Source organism: Marmota flaviventris, chromosome 11 (assembly GCF_047511675.1).
Source record: "Marmota flaviventris isolate mMarFla1 chromosome 11, mMarFla1.hap1, whole genome shotgun sequence".
In the NCBI taxonomy this organism is placed as follows: Eukaryota; Metazoa; Chordata; class Mammalia; order Rodentia; family Sciuridae; genus Marmota; species Marmota flaviventris.
In genome coordinates, this window is record NC_092508.1 from 111,394,705 (window position 1) to 111,417,566 (window position 22,862).

The 22,862-nt window shown below is 42.7% G+C and overlaps 1 protein-coding gene across 7 annotated transcripts in view; it reads left to right on the forward strand.

Moving 5' to 3' along the window:
• Mgat5 (alpha-1,6-mannosylglycoprotein 6-beta-N-acetylglucosaminyltransferase) overlaps window positions 1-22,862 on the forward strand; it is a 325,975-nt gene that overhangs the window by 266,335 nt on the left and 36,778 nt on the right. For all 7 annotated transcript variants that reach the window (XM_071619287.1, XM_027954040.2, XM_071619288.1 and 4 more), the window contains one exon: window positions 19,082-19,231. In XM_071619287.1, coding sequence (XP_071475388.1) covers window positions 19,082-19,231 — 150 coding nt within the window. The remainder of the gene's footprint in view (window positions 1-19,081; window positions 19,232-22,862) is intronic.

Below are 22,862 nucleotides of genomic sequence, written 5' to 3' on the forward strand. Positions count from 1 at the left end.
GAAGGATGCACAAACTGGGGGGAACATGAAGTAAAACATAAAGCTGAATCATCTGAAGCTCAAAAGTCGCCTCTTCCCAAGAAGTCAAGGACAACAAAAAAATGTTGACTTGCTCCACTTTGAAGTGGTTGAAAGCTTTTCTCAAAATAAACTATAGTGACTTTTTCTTTAAATGTTGTCACGGAAAATTATAATAAGATAATAGTATTCTGGGTCCCTATGTACCTGTCACCAACTCACAGCCAGTCAAGATTCATCTTTTTTCCCCTACCACCACCCCACTATGGGTTACTTTGAAGCAAATCCAACCCATTTCATTGTTTCATCCATATTTCAGCATGTATCTCTAAAATATAGGGTCTTTAAAAAGAAAAGCCCATAATGTCATTGCTACAACTGAATTAAGTTCTTAATATTAAAATACATGGTCACTATAAAGATTTCTTAGATTGTCTCAGATTTTTTTTTTATTTTATTCAAATCAAAGTATGCAAATATAGCTCAAATGTTGTGATTGAGTATATTCCTTAAGACTCTTTTAATGGAAATTTATTTGTTAAAGAAACTAGGTTATTTATCCTGTAGAATTGCACACTATAGAGTCTAAATTTTCCTCATTGCATACCCCTGATGTGTTTTACCATCTTTCTCTCTCCCTGCTGTATTTTCTGAAATGGGTAGAGAAGAAACAGCAGTTTGATCAAATTCAGGTTTGATTTTGCAAGGCTACCTCATACCTTGTACGTGGGGGTAATAACATCTGGAGGAACATAATATGTGGTTATCTTGCTTTTCTTAATGTTAACAGCCATTAGGAATCATTGCCTAGACCCATTTGTTCGTTAGTACCTGCTGGTGGTATTCTAATTAAGTGTCTTTATGAACTCAATTTAAATACATTTGATATTTCCCAGTCTATTGCAGTTATTCTTATTCATGCTATATTAAGTAGTAAATTTAGCCCATAAGTGCTAGGTTTGGGACCATCTAAGAAGTCATCTCAGGAAGCAGACTGGGATCATATCTGTAGTGAGCTAGCACCCCCTGCCTTTTCCAGCTCGGCTCCTTTTGAACAGAAGGACTTCCTCAATTTTATTTTTCGAAGTAGAGTTTAGCTTTAGCCTCTGTGCTGCCTCCATATGTTTTACCAGCTGAACCATCAGACCAACCAGCTAGATAGGTTCCCGGTGATTAATTTTTTCCTGGAGACCCTGAGGCCTGCAGTCGTGCACATATGGTGTCTAATGGCTTGGTGGGTGACTGAGCTAATGGTGTGTGAAGGTGACCTGAACAGATTTGGAATCAGAACTAATGTGGGTTATGGCAAGCTGCTCCTGTAATAAATTTGGAGCACTCGTGTTTTTGCCTAAGTAGGTGTTAGGTGACTCTCTTGGAGAGGAGCTTTGTAGTCATGAGCACAGAAATTCCATCAAGGACACAGGAGACTCAGTACCAGCTCTTTTGAACCTTTTTAGTGAACCTGTTCACTTTTGCTTTCCCCCTTTGTCCTGCTTTCATGGGTCCTCTTTCTAAAATAAGAAGAGCAAATGGCCAGGACAGGTGAGTGCAGTTCTATCAGTTTTTCCCAGCCCTTCCTGCAAGGAGAAATCAATGCCAGCAGAATTTGACTTATCCACGTCACTTTACTCTGGGCCAGTGGGTTACTTGTAAGCTTCTATTCAGGGCTCCAAATTGCCACTTGGTCTTCAGTTTGGTTTTGGTTATGGCAGCCATATCAATGAAAAAAAAAACAAAAACTGTTGAGGATATTATGGATGTAATATATCCTTATATCCCAATATATGGATTTTAATTTATTGAATAAAATATATTATAACATTATGTATATTATAAAAATGTTGAAAACTTTAAGTGAACATTTTCACATTTTTTCTTAGATCCCAGTGGTTATCTTACTTATTATCCCTCTTTGGAGTTCATGTCTTAGCCTGGGCACTGTTTGATGTTTCAACAAAATAATAGTACCCTCCAACCAAACCAAACACCAAAAGCAAAATTGAATGACAGTTACTTCGTAAAAATCAGAAAATGTAGAAAGACATTTATTTTTACTTCCAAGTATGTTTATTTTGTTTTCAGAAACTAAATTGTATTTGCATCACATGATAGGGCACCATAACTATTTTAGATATAAGACTCCTCAAAGGACTTCAACCTGGCCCTGCTTCTAACATCTTTATGGACTAGTCTAGGATATCAATGAACACAAATTTAAGTCACGTGACATGTATTCTTGTAGCGTAAAACCAACCTCCTCCCCACAAGGAAAATCTGAGTAAAATTTAGTGGCCTTGGGGTTGTGTGTGTGTGTGTGTGTGTGTTTTTTTTTTTTTCCTAACTCTGTTAGCTGCAGAGTTCCATTTAAAATATCAATGGGGCATGGGTCTCCATTGGAGTGGGCCACTTCCCACCCTTCTTCATGGTTTCTTTCATTGGATAACATGACATCACTACTATGTCATCTCTCAGACTTTTGGAGCCTTTTGTCTGTTGTCTGGTTTCAGAACCTAAATATCTTTGTTTCTTGGGTTCTCGACCGTCATTCAGCAGGTATATATTGTGCAGCTTCTGATGCTCACAATCTGGACTGATGGTCACACATGGATCTGGCTGGGTTCTCCCCAGCTGAAGCTTGTAATCAAGTAAGAGAAGGGGACAGACTGAACCCTCAAGTGGTGTTTACCAAGGTGGGACTCAGCCATAAGCAGAGGCATAGGGATCCATTGGCTGGGGGGCAGTTAGTTCTGGGAGGGTTTGTTGGAGGAAAGCCTCAAGAAGGGGCCCCTCAGAGTACTCCCACAGGGGGCATCTGGGGTGTTGGAACAGGATGGCATGTGTAGGTAGGTGAGCACATCTTGAACCCAAACTGGAAACCATTATTAGTTTACCATTAACTTAGTCTGTTCCAGCTGCTGTCACAAAGTGCCATAGACTGGGTAGCTTATAACATTTTTTATAATAGACATTGGTTTCTCACAATTCTGGAGGCCAAGTCTGAGGTCAGAGTCAGCATGGACAGGTGCTGGAGAGGGCCCTATCTTTTAGGTATAGACAACCTTACTTCTCACTGTATCCTCACATGGCAGAAAGAGAGTGAGTTAGATCTCTGATATCAATTTATAAGGGCACTAGTTCCATCTGTGAGGGCTCTGCTCCCAGTCACCTCCCAAGAGCCCCACCTTGGGGATTAGGATTTTAAGGGCAACACAAGCATTCTGTCCATAACAATCATGGACATGGAATAAAGTTTGGGAAGTCGTTAGAAGGTTCTTTTGTAGCTTGAGTTATTTGGTTGTGTCATCTCTTGTGATCTTTTGGAACTTTCCAGAAGGGAGGATGGTTATTATCTGTAGAATCTGGAATGAGGTGATTGAAATCACCTCCCAGGGCCATCATTGTGTCTGAAAGCCCTTTCCTGGCTGCAGGTCCTTTGCCTGCCCGTTTTTCTTTCCTGCCCAGGGTTTTTTGTTGGCCTTGGTGTTGGAGCAGAACTTTGGAACTCACTTGGTGCCTGAGAGATGGAAGAACAGGTGAGGTATGGTTTGGGTCCAGATAGAAGATATAAGAAAGCACGACAGAAATTTTCCTAAATGAGTGACAAGGGGGAGACCTCAGGGTTCCTTTGCCAGTGTATTTTAATTGTTCCTGTTTTCAAACTGCTGCTTCTAAATTAGACACTTTAGCTGCTCTTCCTTTCTAAATATATTTATTGGCAGCATTTTGGATTCGAATGCACTCCAATTAGGCTGATCACTTTTATTTTGCTATTTTCATGTTTTCGAGAAATCAGAAGTGAAGCAAAGAAATTTCAAGAGGCACGTGATTCATTTTGAGGGGAGGAAAGTGAAGGTATTTTTAGCTTCCCTCTTAAAAATCAGCCCTTCCATTAAAGCATGGTCGTCAGCTGTCCTTTGAAGGAAACTCACTGCTGTGCTCGAATCAGAACCTCAATCTGAACACCTCAGTGGTACAGAGAGATTTGTTCCTGGGATTTAGAAGATAGTTCTTATTTTGATTGCAATAGGAGAGAGCCAGAGAAAGAGAGAAAGTCTTATGTTTTAAATGGCCTGGTCTGTCACATGTCAGGTTCCAGCCTACAAGAACGATGTGTTGACACTCGGTATTCTGAGGGGAGAGATTGTGCACATTATTACCTAGGCCACATCCATCATTGCAAAACTGTGGGCATTAATGCACGTGGCACTGGGCAGAGTGCCTCGGAGAGCAGATTTAACAAGCAAAGCGCTGACACGCTCACGCTTAAATCTAGAAATTCGCCACAGCCATGTGGTGCTGGGGAAGAGAGACTGCACCATTTCCCCACCACAGGTGCAGAGTCTCTGCTCAGGGAGCTCCCACCCTCCACCCCCTACCCCCTGGAGGCATCACAACCCCTGGGCTCAGCAGTAGCAAAGCTCTGGGTGGAGCCCTAGATCCATGTCAGGAAGGGCACTAGGGAATACAGAGAGGCATGTGATGATGGGACTTAGGGTCCGTGCACATCATGGCATTTAAAAAAAATCTCATTTGTTTCTGTGAACAACCCCAGGAGATAATAGGGCAGTTTTAATAGTCCCTCTTTTTAGAGATAAGAAAACTGATGTTTGAGAACATGTCCAAGATCCTATAAGAAGTTACTCATAGAGCTGGAATAAAAACCCAGATGACTTCATTTTGACCCCAGCTGCCTGCTAAGCTTTACACAGATGTGAGGAAGGTGCCAGAAAAGCCAAATTACTTCAGATCTGTGTGTGGGAGTGGGGACCAGCCTACCTGTGCAAAGGCTGTTTATAGACACAGGCGGATTCTTGCCTCTTTCACTCTGAGTAATAAATGCTGTCCATTCTGAAGCTGCTGGTAAATGCTACCAAGTATAAGGATCTTCAAAATGTCCTTGGTCTTTTTGAAGCAGTATTGTTTACCCTGTTATAATCATCATAACAGTGAGTGCTTCCTGGCACATTAAATTGTGTCTTATTTGGAGTCTGTCTTCCTCTTGGGCAGACTTTGCGGTCATGGTCTGCGACAGCACTGGAGGACTCATTTGTGACCTGCCTGAGTCTCTTTAGCCATCCTGATGTTCCCAGAGAGCTGCTGTTTATTATTAATTAGGGCTCCAAAGAGAGGAACACCTCTGAATACGGCCATAGAATCGTAAGATTAATTCTGTTACAGTAAATTAAGCACTTAATGAAATTTTTTCAGCCCCAGACCACGTGTTGCTCTTCCTTCTCATTGCAGTGGCCTGGCCTGGGTTTTATCTAATTCATAATCCAAGGAATGGGGCCAGTGTGATGGCCCACCCCACCTGCTGCCTTTGAAGGAGCCGCTAGGCACATGAGCACTCAATGGAGGGCGGACGCCTGCCTGAGGTGTGTTCTGTATCAAAGCCAATGTGCCCTTTTTGCTCCTAGCTATGAGACGCTAGCAGAATGAGCCCCAGGGGATGCCCTTAAATATTGCACTGTCCCCCAGAAGTGGGCCTGGCTCATCCTATGTTTTCCTTTCTGGTTTCCCAGCACAATAGTGTCTTCTTTATTGATCCCGCATCAGGTTTCTATACAATCACTACGTGTGAAACGTGCTCTTTGGCACTGCCAAATGTGATTTTGGAGACCAAGGTTACACCCCCCCCCCATTGTAAGATAATTACATGTAGCAAAGTTGGAAATTGCAAAAAAGCCATTACTTTCATCCTGGCAGGCAGGAATAAGCAGTTGGATGTGTGTTCTGTCAGTCACTTTGTGGCATTTGTATACCTTGCTTCACTGGGAAGAAACTCTGAAATTACTAAAAAAGCATTCCTCTATAAACTGTGAGTAAAGACAGGTTGACAAATCTGTCAGCTGTGTCCATTAGCACAAATATATGAAGAGTACTAATTTTCATGTATTCACTGCCAAATGTACAGCAGTTAATGCTGGAAAACAAAATGTAATAATTTTCTATGCAGAGAGAAATCAACATCAATGAGACAGAGGGCCTTTTTGGTTCCCTTTTCACAAAGAAATACATTAAAATGACTTAAAGTATTAATCTTTTTAATTTTATATATGATATTAGTTTTAATTTATTCTTTCCTAATTATGTATGCAAAGTTCAAAAAAGAAAATGTTCACTGTTTCTTTTCTGACTATAGTTTTTTAATGGTTATTATTGGAAATAATCTTTGATTTAAGGAGGAAGTATTAAAAATGATCCCCTTTGAATGTCAGATGCTTCCAGTACATTGAAGGTTTTCAAGTGGAGGCCAGCTTCAGCCTGATTCCTTAGGGAAGCTCTGGAGACTATATTACTCCAGATTGTCCCCACTTTGAAGATAAGGGGTCTGTCCTTTGCATCCATTTAATAGCCCTTGGTTCTCTTCAGGGAGAAGGTTTTTGGAGAGAGGGCCTCTGTGAGGGTACCACAAGTGATGGAGAACTGGTGGCACAGGGGCCCTGGGTATGACTGGAAGCTATGCCATGTAGCTTCAGACTAGTGGATGAGACCCATAGAAAGCTTACATCATAAACTAAAAGTCTTGCACTTGTGGTTCAAAGGACCTTGAAATCATCAGGCCTCTCATTTCATAGTTAAGGAATTTGAAGTTGCTTAAGAGAAAATAGGTGGCCCAGGTTCATTGAGTCAGTTCCATGAAATCTAAGGTTCCTACCAGGTCTCCCAGACAGCACTCTGAATAGTCTCTCCAGCTCTCCTCAGACAAAAACCAAGGACAGCCTGAGAAAATCACAGGGAAGAGCATCACTCATAGTGAGACTAGGGGAAGGAACTGCTTGCAGGCTATTTGCCCAGGAGGCATTGCCAGTTGACAGATGCCAGGGGGTCAGAGTAGTTTGTAAGAAAGTTCCATACCTGGATGTTTGCAAAGTGGGCATCAGGTGGAATGGTTGACCCCTTTCTTTCCTATTGACTCTGACCCACTTGCCCTCTCCCCTCATCTATGAGCGAGCACCTGTGCTGGGGAAGTATTTTCCCTGAGTCTCCCACTTCTCTCTATTACTCATCCTGATTGAAGCCTAGTGGCAAAGGGGAGTGATCCCTGAGCCCTGCATGGCTTTGTCTTTACCAGGCTTGGTGGAATGACAGAGAGTGACCCTTTCTCCCATTAGTGTCCTCACCCATGAGATATGACCATTCACTACCTACTGCTTTTAGGCATCAGCTTCTGGCCCTAATACATTGCACCCCAAATCCATACCTGCTTGGACTATTGGCTGCTATTTTTAATGGACTCATTTAAAAAAGTAATTAGGTTTGTCCTAAGTAATTAATATTCATTAAATCACATGTGTGTGCTCTGTTTTCTAAACCATCTAGAAAGAGATTTGTATAACCTGAAACATAAAGTCGTCTTCCATCTACCACCAAAAGTACCTTGTATAAATAAGTTGAGAGATTTCATAGACTACAAGAAAAAAAAAAAAAAAAGCAATGGTCTAAATCCTTAGATTGTGGAGTAATTCTTCTCTAAGCCTTGGATACAATTTTGGGCAGACCCTATAGCTCTTAAACAACAACAACAACAAAAAAATTTTTTTAAAGTCCTGGTTACTTTTAGTTCCAAGAACAATCCCAATGCAATAATTAAAATATGCACTTTGGTTTAATAATGGAAACTCTGAATTATTCAAGTAAGCTCCTTGCCAGGGCTGCCAAATGCTACTTCACCAGGGAAACTTCCTCCTCCTGGGATACAGAGGGGTAAGACAGAGATGAGGGAGGGAAATTCTTGCCTGCATAGGAATGGAGCTGTCTAGTATCTGTGCCACCTGGGCTTCACAGGTGTCTAATGCTGATTTTTTTTTTTCTGGAGGGAGTGTTATGGGTCTTTGATGTCCCCCCCCACCCCCCATGGATTTCATTTTCTTAGGTTGACAGTACAACTTCCTCTGAGCCCCTGCTTTCCTGCTGCCCACTCTCCCTGGGGCCTTTGTGGGCAGAGTCCTGCCCAGTAGGACGCTGCCCAGTCAAGCACTCTCGTGCAGTCCACACCCAGACCAACCTAGACCAACCTTCCCCTAAGAAACTGGAAGTGCTGGTAATTCTAGAAGCTGGTCCTGCTCTACAGCCCTCTTTCGGGACATCCGCCAGCCCATCTCTGACTATGAGGTCTCTCTCAGCTGGTTATGGTATTCATCTGTGTCTGGAAATGCCCCAGGATGCAGTGAATTTCTCCTAGCGGCCCTGCTTACCTGGTTAGGTAGAATTGGAGGCCAAGCCAACAGCCCTCCAAGGACATCCTTCCTCCAACGCTCAGGGTGGGTGGGAGGTGAAGGCTGGCCCACATCAGCTGCACGTGCCTGGTATGCCCTTGCTCTATAGAGGAGGGCCATGTGGCTCACTTTGGCGGGTATGTGGCCCTTGTTATTTGGCTCCTGGCCTTTGGGGCCTCAGTTTAATTGTCAGGAGGATCCCAGTCTCAACCATCACACCCACCACCCGTGTGATGTTGTTCTTCTCCATGGAGGCAGCACCCAGTCCCAGAATGCCCTGGAGACTCTCAAGGGATGGTGTGGTAGAGGAGTCAGTTCCCTTTTGATTAAACAGCAGCTGATTATCAGTCTCTGGCCAAAACCCACCATCTATTTTCAGTTTCAGGAAAGGAGGAGGCTCTTGGGACAAGTCCATTTCACCCAGATTCACAGGTCCTTCTGGGATTCTGTTTTTTTTTTTTTTTTTTAAAATGACCATTTCAGTTTTACCAAGGCAGCCTCTTAGTCTTTCTAACCTCCCTTTGTGACAGCTTTCTCTTTGTCACAGGAGAGGCTGTTTTCTGTGATTACTGCCCAGATAGCACTGATAATAGGAAGCTCATAGAGGAGTCTGTTGACACATTTGGGCCGCCTTGGTCTGTTTTCAACTTCCATCCCCTTCTCTGAGCACAATGGCATAGCTGGTGGGCTTTGTTGCCTTTGGACTGTGTCAGTCAGAGTTGATTAAGGGGCATCATTATCCATAAGTGACTGCATTTGCATGGGGGAAAAGAGAGAACTGCTTTGCAATTTGAAGACCTCCTGCCCTCCTCAAAGCAGAAAGGAGGTCATGTCAAAGGGTTTCTTGTTTTCACAAACTGGCTGGCAGTTCCCCAGGGTCCTTTAAGAGGCATCCCTTAAATGGCAGAAAGCTGTAGCGCTAAGGCAGAGAGAGCCTTGAAAAACAAATTGCTAGAAAATGGAGAAACATACTAACTGGCTGGTTCAGGCTAAAAGATCTGTAGGGGTCCCGAGCATTGGTTCCAGATGGGTCAGGTGGTGGAGGACATAGCATCAAAGGACTCCCATTTCTAGCTGGTTCCATTTTATGCTTTGGGGGTCAGTATCAACACCATATAATTTTAAATAAGGGTACAATTTTAAGCAGCATTTACATGCATTTATTATTCCAAACCCTTACTCAGCACTGCACATTTAGTAGTTGTCTAACAGAACTGTGAAGTGACATTATTCCCTATTTATAGATGAGAAATGTGCCATCAAGTTGCAAAAACAGGACTGGTTGCTCTTTCCATACCACCTGTTAACAGAGAATTTTCCCAACTTCTTTCTTTGGACCAGAGATTGAGCTTCTCACCTCATCACAGTGAGAATGATAAGTGCTTGTGAATGTTCTGTCAGGTTGGTTCTAGAACCACTCGTAAGCATGCTCAAGTACAGCATTACATTACATACTTAGCCATTGCCCTAAATGACTTATAATTTGGCTTGAGGAAATCATGCCAAGAATAAATATGTAATCCAGTGCAGGTTGAGTATCCCCTATCTGAAATGCTTATGACCAGAATTTCAGAGATTTTTGGATTTTGGAATATTTGCATAGGCTTTCCTGGTTGAGCATCCTAAAGCTGAAAATCTGAAACTTGAAATGCTACAAAATCTAGACTTTTTGAGCCTTTCAAATTTCAGATTTGGGGATTAGAAACACTCAACATGTGTATCACAAGCAGCAGAGTTCTTTCTTTTTATTGCCCACAGGTAGACCACAGACTACGCCAGTGGCAAAAGAGCAGGATTCATTCACCTTGTTACTCCTGCTGTCGGAACTGAGCACTGTTTTTTTTTTTTTTTTTTGCATAAAGAAAGAATGTGGGGAGGAGGAGGGCAGGTGGGATAGCCTTTGAGATCCTTGGCTTCTGAGGATCTTCTGGAACCTTCAAGACTTGAGTGAGATACAGTGAGGCCTGCTCCCCCTCCCCCATACATACACACCTTTCTCTCAGGGGGTTACTTGAGATAAATGAGCCAAGAACTGCACAGACTTTAAATTATTCTGCAATGTAAATTATTTCTGCTTCAGTGCTGAAATTCACAGAGATTTGCATTTTAGAGCTTACCTCTAATCTTGGAATAAAACACTTTTTCATCCTTGTTGAATTTTAGCCTTCAGGAGCAGGCAGATGAGGTTGTCTCCTTTTGTCTCCCTTTGCACCTCTCTTTTTCCTTTTACCTCACAATTCCTATGAGAGAAAACCTTATTCTTTTTTTTTTTTTTGGATCATTTTCCTTTATCTTTTTTTTATTGATTTTTTTATATATGACAGCACAATGCATTATAATTCTTATTACACATATAGAGCACATTTTTTCATATCTCTGGTTGTATATAAAGTATATTCACATTAATTAGTGTCTTCATACATGTACTTTGGATAATGATATCCATCTCATTCCACCATCATTTCTAACTCCATGTCCTCTCCCTTCCCCTCCCACTCCTCTGCCCTATCTAGTGTTTATCTGTTCTTCCCATGCTCCTCTCCCTATCTCACTATGAATCAGCCTCCTTATATCAGAGAAAACCTTTGGCATTTGGTTTTGGGGGATTGGCAACTTCACTTAGCATTATCTTCTCCAACACCATCTATTTACCTGCAAATGCCATGATTTTATTCTCTTTTATTGCTGAGTAATATTCCATTGTGTATATATGCCACATTTTCTTTACCCATTTATCTATTGAAGGGCATCTAGGTTGGTTCTAAAGTTTAGTTATTGTGAATTGTGTGCTATAAACATTGGTGTGGCTATGTCTCTGTAGTATGCTGTTTTTAAGTCCTTTAGGTGTAGTCCGAGGAGAGGGATAGCTGGGTCAAATGGTGGTTCCATTCCCAGTTTTTCAAGGAATCTCCATACTGCTTTCCATATTGGCTGCACCAATTTGCAGTCCCATCAGCAAAGTATGCATGTACCTTTTCCCCCCACATCCTCGCCAACACTTATTGTTGTTTGTCTTCATAATAGCTGCCATTCTGACAAAAGTAAGATGAAATCTTAGAGTAGTTTTGATTTGCATTTGAGAGAACCTTATTCTAAGTAGCTATGTTAAAAGGAAGGTGAATCAACTGTACAGTGTACCTTCTAAGGTTCATAACTCTCCTTTTATTTTTTATTAAAAATAAGTCTAGATGGTCCTTAACTTGAGCTCCTTTTCTAAGTGGAAGGACATGGCTTCTGACCCCACCTGGGAAGTTGAACAGATCCTTGGTGCGTGTCAGGAACTAGGCCTTACCTAAGACTGTCTTTTCTACAAATCCATAAATGCTTTGAGGTCTAGGCATCCTCTGTCCTTCTTAATGATCGTGTATGAGTGCTTGCTCAGTATCAGGTCTCTGCTGAGTTCATGTCCTGCTCTTTAGAAGTCCACAGTTCCACCTGGGTGGGAACCTCCAGGGACTGTGTTGCCCAGAGATCAAGCAAGAAGATCTTGAAGATACAGAGCGGGTAGCAGTGAAATTCACTTGGGTGAATCCAGGAAATCAGACTTGTCAAGGATGAGGATGAAGGAGTCTATCCAGGAGAAAAATAAAGAGGAAGGAGGGGCATTGCAGGCAAAGACAATGGTACCAGATGCAAGAGAGGTCTGGGAATGACCAGAAGGAAATAAACCATAGAAGGAAAAGCTGGAGAGCTTGCAGGAAAGAAGCCCAGATTGTGAGGGGACTTGTGTACAGAGTTCAGAAAGGGGTCTTTTATCCAAATGACCAGAGGAACCTTTAGAGCCATTTCTATAGGAGAGCAAAATCTTCATTTGAGAAACTGGAGGGTGGACTGAAGGAGCTAGAGTCTAGAAACAGTATCTTAACTTCTAGGAAGTAGGGCTTGAGGCAGACTCGCACACAATAGTCCCTCCTCTCTAGGATTGCTGTCAATAGATTCATTTAACTGTGTCACACTGTGTTATTAAAATAGTAAGTGGAAAATTCCAGAAACAATCAGTTTCTAAGTGTCGATGACTTTTATGACTGCATGTTGTTATCATTATTTTCTTTTATTGTAAGCTATTGTCTCTCACTGGGCCTAACTTATGAATTAAAATTGATCATAGGTTCCTATATATAGGAAAGAACACAGTCTATGTAGGTTCCCTTACTATCTGCAGCTTCAGGCATCCACTGGGGTTCTTGGAACTATCCCCTATGGATAAAGAGAGACTACCATATTTTACTGTGGCAAAGGAAAAGTGTGAGAGGATGTGATGGAGCGTGTAACCACGCTGTTCCTCCGTTTTACCAAGAGCCATACAGACATGGGGGCACAGTGGACACTGGACTCCTGGAGGATTATAAGGATCTCTGCCTTAGCATCATCTAGGTGAAAGGAAAGAAGTGGGCTTATTTGCCCTGCTCTGCCCAATGTGCCATTGTCCTTGGTTTACCTCACAGTAAACTAAACCCCCATGTCCCACCATTCCACCTTGTGGCTTCTTCCTAGCCTGGCTGATGTGAGCACTGACTGAAAAAGAGAAAGAGCAGGCAGCTGGGGGAATCAGGGAAGGCTCATAATGTGTGTGTGTGTCATCATGCACAAGGGAGCTTAGCTTACAGAAGTGACAACAGGATGGGACGTGTGCAGAGTGAAAGTAGGAGACCGGGAGCAGCAGAAGATGCACAAGATGGCCACTCAGTACAGCGGACAAGTCCACACATAATCTTTTGAGGAGGAATATCGCAGCAGTAGTAAAGGACTTGTGTGTCTGTTTTCAGTCTAGATGCGCTTACTCTACGGCCTTGTGTTTCTTAAGGAAAACGTGATGCATCATTGTACACACATGGCCCCAACTTACAGTTTGACTTACAAACTCAGTTTTACAATGGGTTCATTGGAGTATGAAATACACTTGTGATTTACCATATCTTTGCTTAAGCTGCGCTTACCAGGATGTAGCCCCGTTGTAAGTCAAGGAGCATCTATAGTTGTGAAACCATGTAATGGACCAGTTTCTTAATTTGTGGGGAAGGAGATGGAAGCTACTACTTTAAAAGTGACTGAAACTCCAGGAAGCATCTGATCACAAGTGTCCTTCTCAGATTCTTTGTGCTGGAAATGGCAGCTCAACTTCTCTGGCCTGGACCATAGCCAGGATGTGCTGACTCTTGGAACCTTGACGGAGGGCAAGGATGCAGCAGGGCTCAGAATTAACTGGTTCCGCAGACCAGGAGCCTTTCAGGGCCACAAACTCTCTCTTACTTGGCCTTGTATGTGTGAGAGCTTCGTTTTTCTTTGAGTCTGGTCTCCGCAGGATAGGATCTGCCCTTGCCTCCATAGCCCAGTTTTGCAGTCCAATTTCTATTGCCTGGAGAGGTCTTGACTCTCCATAACTGCCTGGCACGTCCCAGGGAGAATTCCCCTGGCTCAGACTTACCAGGTACTTTCTACTACACAGACAAACTTGGGGCAGGGCTGTAAATTCTTTTTTTTTTTTTTTTTGGTTAATAGCAGGTCACCAGGTGCCACATGGGTGTGTAAAAATGAAGTAGAAGAGGCTGTGTGTGTCTGCAGTGGGCAACAGGGGTATTACTGAGGAAAAATACATGCCATCCGTACTCCAATTTAAAGCTCAAAATACTGCCATTTCCAGAGGTCAGGCCTAGACTCCCATTTCCCCAGATGAAAGAGAAGTTAGACACAGAGCTTCTGCCTCTCCAGTTCTGCATCCTGCCTCCCCTGCTGCAGCACGTACCAGTGTTGCTTAGATTGAATTGTTTTCCTAAATCTCTCCATCCTGGCTCTAAATATCTTCCTACAAGTTCTGCAAATGTACCTGCCCCCAGCTATAGCCATAAACAGCTAAAGACACGCGACTGCGGTGTTCGTTGACTCCATCAGGGCTCTCCTTTCCCTTTGCATCTCCTGCCCCCAGATGAGGTTAGGTAGATTTAAATTTTAATCAGTTAGATCGGTTGTTTTTAATGGGAATTTAAATTGAACTAGGGACTGAAAACATTAGGGGGCTGCAAGTCGCTCAGCTGGGACCTGGTAGCAGCATTTCCCCTGGCTCCAAGATGGGTGGTGGCTTGCTGTGGTGTGATCCTCAGTGCAACCCCTTTCTGACTAGATCTCAGAAATTAGTAGGTGGCAGAGCATTGGGACTAAGTTTTTTTTTGTTTTTTACTTTGGCCCCTTAAGTCAGAGAAGGAAAGCTTCCTAGAGTGATTTCAACCCACTTCTTTGATCAATGGGACTTGGGTCTTCCGTCTAAGCCTGGATGACCAAAACAAGGGAAAGGAAGGGGGTATATGCTAGAAGATGCCCCCATCCCTGTACACCACCCCCCTCTTTGGGCCTTCCCATGAGTTGAGGAAAGGCAAGCAGGGACACGCTTAATTTTAGAAACCTCAGCCCTTAAACACAAAGGGTAGAGTACACATCACACACTGAAGATAGAAGGGGATCCCTTGAACCCCTTGATGCCAGGAACTAAGCCTTACAGTGCGGTGACAGTGGTGAGGCCTTAGAGTCTTGGACATACTGGGTTTTGTTTATTCATGATCACATCTGTTTTAAAATTTTTACATTTTACATGTGAAATATATCAAATATACAGATGTCTTTTCCACATTTTTTACTGGTGTACTGTAATTGTACATATTGATGGGATTTGTTGTTGTGTATTTGTACATGCACACAAGGTAACAATATAATTTGGCCAGTATCACGCCTCAGCACTTCCCCCCTCCCCCTCCCTCCCTCCCTCTCTCCCTTCCACTCCCTGGTTCCTTTCCTTTACTGATCTCCCTTTGATTTTCATTCCCATGAGATCCACCCCCACCTTTCTTTTCCTTTTCCTGTCCAGCTTCCACATATGACCCTTGACCTTTTGAGTTTGACTTATTTTACTTAACATGATGGCCACTTGTTCCATCCATTTTTCCTGCAAATGCCATAATTTCATTTTTCTTTATGGCTGAATAAAATTCCATCGTGAAATATACAGAAGTCTTTAAAAACCAAGGCATTGTCTTAGTCCATTTTCTGTTACCATAACAAAACATTTTAGTTTGGGTAATTTATAAAGAACAGACATTTTTTTGGCTCATGATTCTGGAGGCTGAGAAGCCCAAGAGCACGATGCTGGCATCTGCTGGGGGCTTGATGAGGGCTTCATGCTTCATCATAATATAGAGGAGGACATCCCCTGGGGAGACAGAGCAAGTGTGCCAGCTCAGGCCTCGCTTCTTCTCATAAGACCACTAATGCCATCTGGGGGCTTCACCCTCATGACCTCATCTAATCCTAATTACCTCCCAAAGGCCCACCTCCAAATACCATTAATATATGAATTTCTAACATATCACCTTGGGAAACACATCTGAATCATAGCAGACATCCAAGTACCACCCAGATTTGTTGATGTTAGTATCTTACAGTATTTTTAAACATGGAAATGATATATTACAAATATCACTGAAGCTCCATCTACTTCTGTAGATCATCTCTCCTCTGTAATCAGTATCTGGAATTTAGTTCAAATCATCCTCCTACATGTTTTTGTACTTCAGCTACAAATGTCCATATGTGTGAACATTACCCACATGCATAATATTGCTTTGTATGGTTAAGAAATATACAAAAGTTGCATCCAGCCATATAGATTGTTTCACAATGGGTCCCTATATTGTTGCTCTCTTGCAGAAACCACAGACAAGTTACATCCCCTTTTGAGCTACAGGGAAGTATGTGGTAAGGTGCTGCTTATATTAATTGTGGCACAATCCAGATGAACAATCAGGGCCTGGAAAGAGACCAACTTGACATTCTACAGGCAGCATCAGCAGGACTTTGTGATTGATTTGATGCACATATTGGCAGGAATTGGAGTGAGGAATAATGATTATGGTCCAGGTATTGGTAGGGAGATTAATGCTGGTCACTGAGCTCAGGGGCAGATACAAAGATACTGTTCAGATTAGGTGATGGGTCCTCTTTTAGACCTGTTGAGTTGGAAGCAACTACAGCACAACAGATGGAAAATTTCAGAATGCCATGAAATATTTGGACTTGAAATTCAGGAAAGAGACCTGAGCTGGAAATGCCTTGTTGGGTTCCTTGAGCATCTCATGAGCCTTCACTTCAGGCATTATAATAGTTTGTTTTAAGAAACTTCAGTGGCACCTTTACCTGGAATAAATAGTGTGGGTCAGACTCGCCAGATTTCTACCGAACTCTGACAAGTGTCAGCAAGAGAACCAAGGCTGAGTTAACGAATTACCATGTCAGCTTCAAAGGTTAGAGTTATGCTTGAGACATTTTTCCCTCCAATCATCCATGGGGATTTTCTCATTTGTGAGATTCTATAAATCCTCTCTGAAGATAATTCCTGCTTTCTGACTGTACCATGCCTTAGTGTTAAAGAGTTCATAGACTTTATTAGCCTTTATGTAGACTTCTTTCTGTTTGCCCAAACTTGCCACCTTGTTATGCTTCAAAGTGCCCCGACCTTTCCTGGGATTTGCTGACAGTACATATGTAACCTAGTGTATCATTTCTTTCACAGACATTTACTCTGGGAACTCTACTCTTAAGTCTGCTGTGAATGGTTTTCTGCAGGGCGGGAAGCAGATGGACCATTCCCTATTCCGCCTGTAGCTTGCTGCAGATCTTACCTGGGGCGTGTGGTCCACCCTCACTATTTAGCAGCTGACTTTTCATGGGGCGGTGTCTCCTTTTTATAAGGGACAGATGCCTATCCCCACCCCCAATCTCTTCCTCAAGGCCAGCAGGATGTCCTGAGAGGCCTCCTTGTGTGATTGGAATCAGCCCTCAGTAGCTAAAAAATGTAGGGTGGGGTCCAGGAAGAGTTTGGGTAGCTGCTGCTGTTGAAAGGGTCCAGAAAGACCTGGCACATTTAGAATAAGGAATGGCTGCGCATGGGTGGGCCCTAGTTTTCTCTCCATCTCTTGCTTTTATCTTCTCCTCCTCCTCCTCCTTCATCTCCCCCTTCCCCTTTGCCCCTTCTTCCTCTCTATTCCCCTCTCTTCCTCCTTTTCCTCCTTTCTCTCACTGGGATGTCTCAGTGCAGGCCCTCTCATCACCACCTGCCCGTGCCTACCCCCTCCTTCCCTTTAGTACTTACTTGATTCTTTTCCCACCCCACAACTGGCCTCTGGCTTCCTCGGGGCCTGTTCCCTGGTCTGTGACCTCACACATTCCAACACTGAATGACCTTTTTGCTATAATGTCTATCACCATCTGGCAGGAATCCCTCTGAGTCAGGATTCTGACTTCCTTCATCTGCTTCAGCCTACCACACCATCCCTGGGCCCCCCACTTCCATTAGCAGGGGAGGAGGCAGGGTCACAGAAGCCAGGACGGGCTGTGATGGAGGCAGAGTCCCTGAGAAGAGGCTGTGTGAGGCAAGAGTTACCAAACATGTCTACCATAAGAACCATATCCCAGAACCCCTCCAATCAACCTTTCCCAGGTAGATGGCCCTAAGCATGGCTCAAACTCCCAAGTGGGAATCTGTGATTTATAAATGGTTCCTCATCGCTATGCCCAGCAGCCTCACCAAACGTCACCTGGAATTAGACTTGCAGCTCTCAAGCGTTCATGTTATTTATATGTTAGTCTGCAGGGAGTGCCTTGCTTGATGCCACAGTCATCCTGATCTGTAAAATAGAGAATGTGGACTTGCTGTTGTATCCTTCATGAACACTTCTGATATATGATTTGAAAGTTTTCCCCTAGATTGAGAGTCCTGTGTTATAGTCACCAGGGCAGTGAGTAGCAGAGGGCAGATTGTGACTGGCTGCATTCAGAGCTTGCCTCCTCTTCCTTGTGCTCCATGGCTACTGTTGTCACACCCTGTGTGTCCCTTATGGGTTTGAGTCACAGAACTTTCTATTAATAGATGCCTCAAGTGTCTGAAACAGGCTTAGAATGGGAAAGCCTTGTCCCACCTTCATACAACTGGAAAACATTACAGAACTTGAATTTTTCAGCTTTCAAATAAATAAATAAAACACCAAACAACCAAGCTGTACAAAATGCAGCTTGCACAACTTAGTCACACGGAAACACGAAGAGGAAGAAAAAGTGATCTGGTTTCCACTTTATAGGTGGTTTTGATTCAGAAAATATGCCTCAAATCCAGTTCCTACAAATACAAAAAAAAAGGGCTTGGTTTTGCTTCTAGAATAAAAAGTAAAACTACTCTTGAATGTTTCAGGTCTCACCAGAGTTTCCATTTATCCCTTTTTTTTACTTTTGCCTACCTGGATATTCTTGTCTCTCCAGCTACTGAGTCAATCGATACATATTGTGGGAAACTCTTCTCTCCCCATGACGAGAGTTAAGTGGGATCCAGTTCCGACAACATGAGTTAATCATCACTAGAAATATTGGCAAGAGCTGGGGATGTTTGTATTCCTTGGGGACAGCTTAGCATCTCCGGATAAACATTCCAGTCCAATCTTCTGCCTTCTCTGGGTCTTCCATCTCCAAATTCTCTCCCTGATAAAGAGGATGAGCCAAAAGCAACTTGAGGATCCCTGGTAATTTACAAAGTGAGGACGATACTTCAAAAAAGTTGGCAATGAGTTGTCATTGGTACTCAGTAATGTGTTGTAATATAGTGTATTTCTTGCACAGTTATACAGTAGCAATATGACTGTTTTTAACCTCAAAAAAGAAAGTCCAGTATTTGGATTGCCAAACTACTGCCATCTCCACAATAAGAATGCCCACCCCTGAGGCCTCTAGCTCTTAGAAGCTCAGTCCTTCCAGACAGGTTGTTAAGCAAATAAAACAAGAAATGCTTTCTGCTTGTGCCCTCGTTTTAGAATAGAAAGATCTACTTGGACATCATCCACACGTATATGGAAGTGCATGCAACAGTTTATGGCTCCAGCACAAAGAATATTCCCAGTTACGTGAAAAACCACGGCATACTCAGTGGACGGGACCTGCAATTTCTTCTCCGAGAAACCAAGGTGAGTTTTCAGTAGATTTGTAAACATTGACCAGGGTTGCTCTTTACAGGTTTGTTTCCCTTGGCATTAAAAATGGGATCATAATCTTTCTTGTTTTCTTTCTAACAATGCAATAGCTCTTTAGGCCTTGATTGGGCCCTAGTTTCCTAGCAGCTGTCACTAAAAAAAAATTAGTGAATAGGGAAAGGAGGTTGCTACTGTTTGTTAATTGATTTTGGCAAAAAAAAAAAATGTGCAGTTAAAATTTTTTTTTCAAAAATTGTATTTGCACAATTCCTGAATTAACTAAAAATAAGTGGGGGAGGTCAGGAAACTTTATAATAATAAAAAAAAAATTTACAGAGCATCTTCTCTGTGCTAGGCAACAAGCCAGGGGCTGGGAGTAGGGCCAAACATGAGAAAGGTAAGGCTCTATCTTGAAGGACAGACCTTCTGCTAGAATAGGAGCCTCTTCACAGTAAGCCAGGGTTAATGAACTCTCCACTCTGTTACCTCTGTTCAAGGAATCAAATTGGGTCCCTAACCAGCTTTTCCTCATACCTCCTCATTTAGCAAGTATGTCCTGGACACCAGGAAAAAAAAAAAAAAAAAAAAAAGAGGTTCATATGGGAGAAAAATCCCTGCTGGCTCAGGGAGCGGAGAAATCATTATGACAGATATAAGAGATTGCTGGGGTATGGATACACCTACTATTGAACCATATAAAGAGTCAGAATCAGGTAGCCAAGGTGCCAATGGCATATTCAGGAGAGAACTAGAAAGCAACCTATCTAGATTAAGTATTGGAAAATAGTGGAAGATTAAATACAACAGGAAATAAGGGCCAATGGTCACAGAAAGAGGCACAGTGCAGACACTGCACATAGATAGTTGGGGAGCCACTGAGTGTTATTGTACTACACTAGAGCATAATGGCCTGGGGCTTTGTGGGCTATGTCCTTTCTATATTCCTGCATTAAAGTAACACATGAAGTTAGGTAACTTATGAATAACAGAGTTGGCCTTGAAAGCCCTTTAATGTATTTGATATGCTTTCTTGTATTTACTAATAAGTTTTTTTTTATGAATTTTGTATATACTTATTGAACAACTACTATATACCAGGCATTGTGCAAGGAATGCAGCAGTGAACAAAACCAGCAGATCCCTCCACTAGTGTTTTCTAAAGCATAGAGTTTATTATCACGGGTGGATTTCTTAACTCTGGTCCTTGGCTCACTTTGTTTTTAATTCAAGAAAGGGCAGAGAGGTTGAACAAATGAACTTTTGTAGCATGTTAGCCATCGCTGATCTTATTTAGGAGGTACATTCATATGTGCTATCCTCTTGGAATCTCACAACAGCCTCAAGAGGTAGACAGTGCTAGTAGGGTTGTTAACTCTGGAGAGCTGGACATGTCTATGGTAAATTGAGGTCAGGTTGTGGAGGTCACTCTAATTCGTGATTGTTTTAATTGCAAATTAAATCTCTGCTAGGCTGTTGATGAACCAGCCTCATAAACACCCAAACTCAATGGAAACCGACCTATCAAAGAGTATCTATCTCCTCTGCTTTGGTTTCTCCATCTGCAAATATATTTGATCCTTTCAACCTTCAAGTTATTTGTGCAATAGCATGAACAAAATATTCTGTCAGTTCTTTAACTCCTTGGCCAAAGATCTGTTTTGTTTTAATGAAGATTTTATTTCCTTGTAAGGTCACCTGTAATCAGATGATTATTTGAAGCCCTCCAGGAATGACGTGTGTCCCCAGTTTTACCATTTGCTTCCCGTCACCGCCTGTCTTAGGTTGATATTTTAGAATCATCAGGATGTCCGGGCCCTTTAACAGCAATGCTATTTTTTGCTATTTGCCTCATTTTACTTTTCTCCACATCAGGTTGTGGAAAAAGTTCAAGCTCCTTTAAAATAACATTTGGCAGAGCTGGTTTTCAGCAGCATGTCATTACTGTCTCGCACACTTCTATTAACCCAGGCTCGTGAATGTCTTGCTCAGCCTTGCAAATTTTAAAAGAACCCTTACTTACTTACCATCCACTTACCCTGTCATAGAATAGCCTTTGCATTTATAACCCTTTCTGCTTCCAACTCCTTCCTCTGTGTCTCTGAGCAATTTAAAAGCGATTTATTCCAATCCACATTGGAAGTGGAGACCTGGAGCTGCTGAGGACTGCGGAATAAAGAAGATTCACAGGCTCTTCAGCCTCATTACTGGAGAGGGAACAAGCCTGAGCCCCTCGAGAGGTTTGAAGGAATGATTGATGTTTAATCAGCTCCAGACTCATTATTTTTCCTTTATGAGCCCTCTTTGAATCTCTGCACCAAGCCCAGGAAACCCTCTGCTCAGCAGAATTTGTCCTGGCATGCCATTAGGGGCCCAGGCATCTCCAGCAGACTCTTGCTTCAGGGAATCTGGAAAGACAGGAGGAATTAATGAAACACTGAAAGAGCTGAGAATCTAGAGAAAATGATAAAAATTTGGATGAACGAATTGTTTATCAAAGGACCACAGACAAGTCATTCTGTCCAGCAAACTCCAAGAGATCAGTTGAGGTCAGCAAATCAGGATTCGCTAGAGTGGCATGTTTTGAATTTTGACTTAAATCTCCATCTCTTGTAATATATTTTCTTTCTTCACCTTCCTGATCGTAACCTCTTCATGTCCACCTTCCTCTTCTTGCTTTGGGAAGCTTCCTATTACATTTGTGATATCGAATAGGGCATTCACATTCAACACTGGGATGCAAGGATGTCTGCCGTTCTGACGTAGGAGCCAGACAAGGTACCTTCCTTTCTGCAGTCAGAACAACTCTGACTGTGGCCTGCCAGGCGAAGCTGCTACTAGTGCTCATGCTAGAGCTGTACCCTTCTCTACCCAGACTTTATTCCTTTCCCCCTCCAAGCCTTGGGTAGACCACGGTGATCCTGGTTCCCCACCATGCCAGCTCACATAGAGGCCTGGACAGATTTGGCAAACGGGCTGCCACATCCTATCCTGTCTTCATGCCTGACTCCCCACCCTCTGCCAAACAGACATTCATTCAGCTATGGCTTTTCTTACACAGCTTGGATGGGTTTTGAAACCTCTCTCAGAATCAGGACTTGAGGTTCCACTACCACTGGAACCAGGCCATCATGCAGCACCATGAACTTTGCACCAGAGGTTTTGCTTGTTCTCTTTGTGGGTATATTCCCAGTGCCTAGAAGAACACCTGGCTTATAGAAGGTACTGGATACAGGCTAAATATCCCTCATCCAAAATGTTGCAATCCAAAACTTTTTGGGTGCCGACATGATGCCAGAAGCAAAACTCCCACACAACTAAACCCCAACTACTGATGCTAGCCCATGATGTGCAGTTGTGTGACACTGTAGCGGGATATGAACTTGGGCCACTACTTAGTAAATGTTTATAGAGTGCCAAGTTTTGGAATATTGAATATTTCTATGAAATATCTCACATAATCCTCACAGCAACCCCATGAGATAAAACAATGTTGCTGTCCCCATTTTGCACTTGAGAAGGTCCCAACCCTGGAGAAAATAGATTATACATGAGCCTCAGAGAATCCACAGGCAGGCAACTTGTCACAGTTATGGAAGTAGGAAATGACGGTGTCAGGACTTGAACC